Genomic DNA, 8,158 nt, shown 5'->3' with positions numbered 1-8,158 from the left:
TATATAATATTATAGATATTTTTCAGAGTTTAAAATATTATTTAGGACAACATTAAATATGGAAGATGAAATTTATATTTAACTTCACCATATATACATATAATATACATAGATATATATATATATATATATATTTTTTTTTTGTTAAATTACAATTCTACAGAATAAATTGGTTTGCTGATTCTTCTTCAATATAAAGGCTCTCTGACAGACTATGCTGTGATCCTTCTGTGTAATCATCAACATGCTGTGGCAAGTTTGAGGCATTGCTCTGCAGCAAAAATCCGGGGCGCAAAGGTACAGGAAGAGTGAAGGAGTTGCTATTGAGCATGACAACAGCTGAAGCCATGGTGGGTCTGCTCTCTACGTTTTCTTGAACACACAGTAATCCTAGATGGATGCATCTCACCATTTCATCCATGCATGTTCTACCCAATATCGGGTCTATGATGGCCCCGACATTCCCTTCCATCCAGTTCTTCCATGTCTGCTTTACCAAATTTGTGTTAAGCTTAGCAAACAAAGAACAAACGTTTCTAAAACATTTATACTTACGTAGCTTAGAAGGTGCTCTGTGTTTTCTCCATCTTGGAAGCAACTGTTCTTTTGGCCACTCATGATCTCTAGCAGAATTACGCCAAAACTGAACACGTCTGATTTTACTGAAAAATGTCCGTACAACGCGTACTCTGGAGCCATATATCCGCTTGAAATAAGAAACATTCAATCTTATAAGACATCCTAAATTTGGTAGAAAATACTGAAAGTGTAAGTGAATGATGAAAACTTACTATGTTCCCTTGATTTTACTTGTATCACCATCTGATTGATCAGTTGAACACAATCTTGCCATTCCAAAATCGGTGATTTTTGGATTTAGCTCGGCATCTAATAAAATATTACTAGCTTTAAGATCGTGATGGATGACTTTGAATCGAGAATCTTCGTGTAAATACACGAGTCCACGACTGATGCCAACTATAATTCTGTAACGTCTCGACCAGTCCAAATATTGACGTTGAACTGGATCTGCATTTTCATATGATATACTATAAGTATATAGCTGCTGAGTTTATGAGAAGATGCCCAAGAACATAGAACAAAGTGGGAATAGGTTACCAAATATGAAACGATCTAGGCTTGAGTTCAGTAAGAGCTCGTAGATGAGGAGTCTTTCATTTCTCTCAAAGCAAAAGCCAAGAAGTCGAACCAGGTTCCGATGTTGTAGCTTAGCAACCAGTGAGACTTCAGTTTTGAATTCGAAGTCACCCTGTTGCGAACCTTGAGCTAGCCTTTTCACAGCCACTTCTTGTCCATTCAAAAGCTTACCCTGAAGATGCATAAACAAGGAAAAACCCTTTTAAGTCTTCACCTATATTGTCCGCTTTGGCCCGTTACGTATAGCCGTCAGCCTCACAGTTTTAAAATGCATTTGTTAGTGAGAGGTTTCACACCCTTATAAGGAATGTTTTTGGTTCTTGCAGCAGCCTATATTGTCCGCTTTGGCCCGTTACATAGCCGCCAGCCTCACAGTTTTAAAATGCATTTGTTAGTGAGAGGTTTCACACCTTATAAGGAATGTTTTTGTAACGGCCCAAATCCAATGGTGGTTTGTTCTCCTCCCCAACCAATGTGGGACATCACAATCCACCCCCCTTCGGGGGCCAGCGTCCTCGCTGGCACTCTTTCCTTCCTCCAATCAATGTGAGACAGCCCCCAAATCCACCCCCATTTGGGGCCCAACGTCATTACTAGCACCCCGCCTCGTGTCTACCTCCCTTCGGGGAACAGCGAGAAGGCTGGCACATCGTTCGGTGTCTGGCTCTGATACCATTTGTAACAGCCCAAATCCACCGCTAGTAGATATTGTCCTCTTTGGGTTTTCCCTTTCGGGCTTCCCCTCAAGGCTTTAAAACGCGTCTAGTAGGGGAAGGTTTCCACACCCTTATAAATGGTGGTTTGATCTCCTCCCCAACCAATGTGGGACATCACAGTTTTGTTCCCCTCTCCAACCGATGTAGGACATGAAGCCTGATGTTTGCCAAAGCTGCCTCAATGACTATATATTTTCTCACACGACTATGTCCTAAGCAGAAAGAAACATTCCTGTGTAGAAACCGTGAGGTTGACGGCTATACGTAACAGACTAAAACAGATAATATCTACTAGCGATGAACTTGGGTTGTTACAGTTCTATTTCATTCCATTACCTTATAAACAGCACCAAATCCACCTTGTCCAAGTTTATTTGAGATAGCAAAGTCATCTGTTGCATCTCTAATCGTCTTGAAATCATATTGCAAGAAATTCACAGGGCTAATCTCATCATGATCAGTAGCTTCACATGTAGTGTGGTGACATAGAATCAGCAACTTAGCAGAAATTCACACTTTCAAGATGATAATTTTAAAAAGAAAAACTTGGGTTTTGAAGAGATCTTACTCTCAACTCTTCCCCTCAACTTTCTGGATCTCAAAAACATGTAGATGCCGATGGTGAAAACCGAAACAACCACGAACGGTAGAGCTATTACAATGGTAGTGTGTACGACGTTCTTCTTCTTGTCTGAAAACAAACAACATCAGTAAGACTCTGTTTGATAACTATTTGACTTTTTGTATCTTCGACCATAAACCGAACCTTCTGAAGACATGGTATTGCTGGATGGAACAAAAACTAGCGGCAGTGGTGGTGAAGCCAGTAGAGTATCAAAGAAGGGGGACATCTGATATCTAACGTTACAGCTGGGTGAAAAAAGTCTCCAAGCTACGCTACAACATGCTGGAATTTTTTGGATCGCTGAATCTAAGCAAGCATCACATTCAATTTGAGACAAATCAGGTGTGCACTGCAGAAGTGCATATATCCTCCCCAACCCTTCTCCAAATATATCTCCAGCTGCATACTTCCGTAAAGAATCACCTGAAGAAGCATCATCTTTCAAGCTATACAGCAATGTCCTCAGGTTGTGCTTGAACAGATCTTCCTTTATGACACTGTCGTTGTTCATCAACACTATGTACATGGGTTCAGCTTCCATTGTGCCAAACATGCGACGACTTGAATAGCGCAACATACAGTTATCATACCACCCAATACCTTCTTTCTGCTTAGGACATAGCCGTGTTAGAAAATATATAGAGTCGTTGAGGCAGCTTCGACAAACATCAGGCTTCGTATCTCCTCGGCAGAGCGCCATGGCATTGGTTAGTTCTGAGCTTTGACCATAGGAAAAATTGTAAAAGCCAGTGCCACTATCTTTGGCAGTGGCGATGGAAGAGAGTACATGATCGAGGTTGGTCTTGTAGGTGCTGTTGCTGGTGAAGTTCCCTACTTGATACATGCAGACATGGTTGACAAAGACTGGCTGAGTGGCACAAATTCTGGCAAAGAAAAACAAGGCAAAATGAAGAAAGAATGCCATATAATGTTCGTTATAGGAGCTTCCCTTTTAATAAGCGTAATGAAGGTCGTTGGCTTATCTTTCCACCAATGAAGAATGCTTTAACTTCTGAGCTTCGGCTACGACTTTCCTTTATTTTAATAGAAGTTTTATTGTATGAACTACTTTATTAATGAATTCTGAATAGTGCATAACATCCGCCGTTATCCGGCAAGCTTAATAAATTGCAGATTGAATTTCCAACCAACTCAGAAAGCTCAGTTTTTTTCTCAATCTAAAGTTATAAAATAACATAAGAATTTGATAAGAATAATGGGCTGCCTGAATACGTACAATATTGGCCAGAGGACTCTTCATTGTCAAGCGGTTGACAACGTGAGAGTGACGCCCACCGCTAGCAGATATTATCCGCTTTGGCCTGTTCGTTCCCTTCTCCAACCGAGGTGGGATCTCACAATCCACCCGTTAGAAGTCAGTGTCCTCGCTACCACATCATTCGGTGTCTAGCTCTGATACCATTTGTAACAGCCCAAACCCACCGCTAGTAGATATTGTCTGCTTTGGCCTGTTACGTATAACCGTTAGCCTCATGGTTTTTAAAATGTATCTAAGGAGAGGTTTCTACACCCTTATAAAAAATATTTCGTTTAGAGTAGGATCTCACAGTGTTGCTTGTATGGCTAGGAATTCATCTCACTTTCCTGCAAACAAGAATGTCAAAAGTCAGGGGTCAGTCCAGTTCAGTCCAGTCCATGGAATAAAATGTCATCGATTAATATAATCTAATATCTCTCAACATCATGACGACCAAATCCAGTCCAGATTTTCGATTCATTTCAGCAAGGGAACAATTTGTTTGACCTTCCTCCATCTCTGTTCTCTTAGATTTCATCATCTACCAGAATCCTAGCTTCAGAAACTATATTACCAGCTCTAGAAAACCCTTCAACAACCAAGAAAACAACAAACAACAATCCCCTAAGTTCTTCACGATCCCCGTTTGACTTGTAATAAAGGATAGCTGTTGATGTTGATGGGGAAGAAACAAGAACATTAGCTGAAGAGTTCTGCTAAAAGTCGTCCGTCTATCAAAAGCTCCTGCATTTTTTTCCCTTCTTTTAAATTTTACAAAGATCCCTTTTTCCAAACTCAGCTCCCCACCCACAACCACTCCCCACAGGGATGGTTTTTGACTCTTCCAAATATTTGTTCATCTAGACTCAACAAAAGATTTAAGCTGCTGGGCACATTCACAAAACCATTCTGGATTCATTTTTTATTCAACAACATAATCATTGACGAGTTATAAGGAAGAAAAAACGAGCTGAACAAGTCAAATTAGTACTAATCCAGAAACTTTCGTCTTAACACATGCAACGACTATTTGGGTTTGAGAAGGTAATAATTTTCTTTCGCTTACAAACAGTAATTCTGAAACTTTCAAATGATGGGCAGGTTAGGTGTTGATCTTACTTCCACTTTCACCAGCGTTTTGGTTGAAGTTGAAGAACCCAAAATATTATGGACAAAATGTCTTCATTTCTATACATAAAAATACCTTTGAACTCATCATCCTCGTTCATTCTTCTTTGTGCTACCCCAAAACTAAAAAACCATGATTCATTTCCTCCCTCAAACACCGTCCTTGCCTTCAATTTTACTACTGATTTCAATCTCTGGACTAATAGTCCCTTGTTGTAGCCAACGCTATTTAAACTGCTCAGGAACCAACACGGCTCGCCCAAATCTGAATTCTGACATCAACTTCCTACTGAATTCCTTGACCTCTCGAGCTTCCTCTCACACTTTTTACACTGAGACCTATAATGGAATCCATGGCCTCTTTCTCTGCCGAGGGGATCTTCCTAATGAGGCCTGTCATACCTGCATCGAAGGAGCAAGTCAACAAATCAAAGTCACCTGCTCATCACAAACAAATGGTACCATAGGCTTTGATGAATGTATGTTGAGATACTCAGTTGTGAACTTCTTTGGGATCCTGGAGACAGTTCCAAGAATACTGTTATATAATAGTCTGAACCAATCTACTATTGAAGACCGTGATTTCATTGATCTTGCATTGGTGTCTAATTTAGTACAAGATGCTACAAATTCAAATATGATGTTCAAGGAAGGTGAGGTAAATGTGGGTGGTGTGGATCAGAGATTTGGACTAGCACAGTGTACAAGAGATATCATCAAGCGTGATTGTGAGGTCTGTTTGACAAATTTGGTGACTTTTGCAAAGGGATGTTGCTTAAGGCAAAGAGGGTGGCGAGTTTTAGCTCCCAATTGTAATTTAAGGGTTGAGGCCTTTCAGTTTTATGGGATACCAGGACCTCCACCCTTGTCTCTTGATGAAGAAGGTAAGGTGATGACATTGATTTTGTTTTCTTGACCCTCATCAATTTTCAAAGGTTTTGGTCTAATTATAAAAGGGAATGCACAGGAGGCAACAGAACAAGGATCATTGTCATCAGCATATCAACAGTTGCAGCAGCGGCAGTTCTGCTAGGAATGATTTATGCCTCATTTTTATGGAGAAACAAAAGGGGTAAGAAGACTAAACCCTTTGCATAAACAATGTACTTGTAGTAGGATTTTGATTAATATCACATAACAAGAAACATGGCTTTTCATTCAGAGAGGGATAGAAGTGAAGAGCTTCCTTTGCGAAATCGAGTTGATCAACAACTGGTTTACTCATTGAGACAACAGTTGGATGCATCAAATCAAGACAGTGATGGAGATATGCCTTTCTTCAGTTTTAGTTCTCTAAAGACTGCTACAGATGACTTCTCAGATGCTAATAAACTTGGAGAAGGCGGGTTTGGTCCAGTTTACAAGGTTAATTGTGAGATCTTACCTCGGTTGAATAGGAGAATGAAGCATTCTTTATAAGGGTGTGGAAACATTTGCCTAGTAGACGTGTTTTAAAAACCTTGAGGGGAAACCTAAAAGGGAAAACCCAAAGAGGACAATATCTGTTAGTAGTGGGCTTTGGTTGTTACAAATGGTATTAGAGCCAGACACTGGGCAGTGTGCCAACGAGGACGTTGGGCCTCCGAGGGGGTGGATTGTGAGATCCCACATCGGTTGGAGAAAGAAACAAAGCATTCCTTATAAGGTTGTGGAAACTTCTCCCTAGCAGACACATTTTTAAAACCTTAAGGGGAAGCCCGAAAGGGAAAGCCTAAAGAGGACAATATTTGTTAGCAGTGGGTTTGGGTTGTTACAAATGGTATTAGAGCCAAACACTAGGCGGTGTGCCAGTGAGGATGCTGGCCCCCAAGGTGGGTGGATTATGAGATCTCACATCGGTTGGATAGGAGAACAAAACATTCCTTATAAGGGTGTGAAAACTTCTCCCTAGCAGACACGTTTTAAAAACCTTGAGGGGAAGCCCGAAAGGGAAAGCCTAAAGAGGACAATATCTATTGGTCGTGGGATTGACATGGGTTATGACAATATGTTGATTGATTGGAATTTAGGGAAAGCTGATGGATGGTGAGGAAGTAGCTGTGAAAAGACTATCAACAAAATCAAATCAAGGATATGAAGAGTTCAAGAATGAAGCAAAGGTCATCTGGAAGCTTCAACATAAGAATCTGGTTAGACTCCTGGGATATTGTGTGGAAGGAGAAGAAAAACTTCTAATCTATGAGTACATGGCAAATACAAGTCTTGATGCTTTCTTGTTTGGTTAGCTCTCTTTCTCTCCTATAATCTCGTTTTCATTATCCATACACTACAATCCATGTCATGGTTTTACTCATCTAATTGCACTAGCAGATCCATTGAAGTGCAAACAACTCGACTGGCTCAAGCGCGAAAACATTCTCAATGGGATTGCAAGAGGAATTCTGTATCTCCATGAAGATTCTCGACTCAAAATCATTCATAGAGATTTGAAAGTGAGTAATGTACTGTTAGATGAGGAGATGAATCCAAAAATATCAGATTTTGGAACTGCTAGGATATTTGGAGGCAAGCAAATTGATGCCAGCACCAATAGAATAGTTGGAACATAGTAAGTCATCCATTTGTACCAGAGTTTCTAGATAGCATGTAAACTTAGGAATACATAAATCTTTATCATTACCTTCTATACTGTATTATTAATCATTGTGTTTCATATCCTCGTTGCTCATTGGTTGTAATTGGCAATCCTATAGTGGGTATATGGCGCCAGAGTATGCTATGGAGGGAGTTTTCTCAGTTAAATCCGATGTATACAGTTTTGGAGTTCTAATCCTGGAGGTGATCAGTGGGAGAAAGAGCATTGGTTTTCTAAACATGGACAGAGCGCAGAACCTTCTGTCATATGTATGTATGCTTCTGTTCTTTATAAAAAAATAAAAAAAAGTGTCTCCCTCTCAGTTTTGTGATGGTTGTTTAACAAAGATAGCAATTTAACAGGCATGGGAGCTATGGAATGAAGGTAGAGCAGAAGAAATGATAGATGAGAACCTGGCTGGAGATTATCGTGAGAGTGAGGCCGTAAAATGGATCCAGATTGGCTTGCTGTGCGTGCAAGAAGATGCTAACACCAGACCCACCATGTCAATGGTTGTTCTAATGCTTGGAAGCCAGTCGGTTCACCTTCCTCAGCCCTCAAAACCTCCATTTCTTACAGGTCGAGGGTCTCTCAGTAGATATCAATATTCATCAACTGAAACAGGGACAGGGCTACTCACCACAGATCAGTCGTCTACTACTGCTTCTATCTAGCCACTGCATTCATTCAATTTTATG

At 40.4% G+C, this 8,158-nt stretch overlaps 3 protein-coding genes across 3 annotated transcripts; 2 read left to right on the top strand and 1 right to left on the bottom strand.

Moving 5' to 3' along the window:
* Positions 1 to 125: 125 nt before the first annotated feature.
* Positions 126 to 3,642, bottom strand: LOC111804045 (cysteine-rich receptor-like protein kinase 29). Its single transcript, XM_023688714.1, has 7 exons — positions 2,641 to 3,642; positions 2,443 to 2,565; positions 2,211 to 2,338; positions 1,120 to 1,330; positions 792 to 1,029; positions 556 to 706; positions 126 to 487 (listed from the first exon to the last, which is right to left on the bottom strand). Exons 1-7 carry the CDS (start codon positions 3,422 to 3,424, stop codon positions 158 to 160), a joined length of 1,965 nt encoding a protein of 654 aa, XP_023544482.1. The 5' UTR covers positions 3,425 to 3,642; the 3' UTR covers positions 126 to 157.
* A 468-nt stretch (positions 3,643 to 4,110) lies between these two features.
* On the top strand, positions 4,111 to 6,325 carry LOC111804052 (cysteine-rich repeat secretory protein 38). The gene has a single exon (XM_023688724.1). The coding sequence runs from the start codon at positions 5,019 to 5,021 to the stop codon at positions 5,799 to 5,801; it is 783 nt and encodes a 260-aa protein (XP_023544492.1). The 5' UTR covers positions 4,111 to 5,018; the 3' UTR covers positions 5,802 to 6,325.
* LOC111803726 (cysteine-rich receptor-like protein kinase 10) lies at positions 6,020 to 8,153 on the top strand. The gene is made up of 6 exons (XM_023688251.1): positions 6,020 to 6,250; positions 6,895 to 7,105; positions 7,196 to 7,433; positions 7,579 to 7,743; positions 7,784 to 7,787; positions 7,823 to 8,153. The coding sequence occupies exons 1-6, from the start codon at positions 6,032 to 6,034 to the stop codon at positions 8,132 to 8,134; spliced, it is 1,149 nt and encodes a 382-aa protein (XP_023544019.1). The 5' UTR covers positions 6,020 to 6,031; the 3' UTR covers positions 8,135 to 8,153.
* The last annotated feature ends 5 nt before the right edge of the window (positions 8,154 to 8,158 follow it).

The sequence above is a fragment of the Cucurbita pepo genome, chromosome LG10, assembly GCF_002806865.2.
Source record: "Cucurbita pepo subsp. pepo cultivar mu-cu-16 chromosome LG10, ASM280686v2, whole genome shotgun sequence".
NCBI lineage: Eukaryota > Viridiplantae > Streptophyta > Magnoliopsida > Cucurbitales > Cucurbitaceae > Cucurbita > Cucurbita pepo.
The sequence above is the reverse complement of the archived record's forward strand: the minus strand, read 5'-3'. Positions and strand labels throughout refer to the sequence as shown.

Coding starts and splice junctions, on each gene's coding strand:
- LOC111804045 (XM_023688714.1), bottom strand. CDS start 3,424: ATGGCATTCTTTCTTCATTTTGCCTTGTTTTTCTTTGCCAGAATTTGT. Junction 1,030..1,119: donor CCTAGATCGTTTCATATTTG/GTAACCTATTCC, acceptor ATGAAAATGCAG/ATCCAGTTCAACGTCAATAT. Junction 488..555: donor CAGAGCACCTTCTAAGCTAC/GTAAGTATAAAT, acceptor TTGGTAAAGCAG/ACATGGAAGAACTGGATGGA.
- LOC111803726 (XM_023688251.1), top strand. CDS start 6,032: ATGGCTTTTCATTCAGAGAGGGATAGAAGTGAAGAGCTTCCTTTGCGA. Junction 6,251..6,894: donor GGTTTGGTCCAGTTTACAAG/GTTAATTGTGAG, acceptor ATTGGAATTTAG/GGAAAGCTGATGGATGGTGA. Junction 7,434..7,578: donor AATAGAATAGTTGGAACATA/GTAAGTCATCCA, acceptor GCAATCCTATAG/TGGGTATATGGCGCCAGAGT.
- LOC111804052 (XM_023688724.1), top strand. CDS start 5,019: ATGATTCATTTCCTCCCTCAAACACCGTCCTTGCCTTCAATTTTACTA.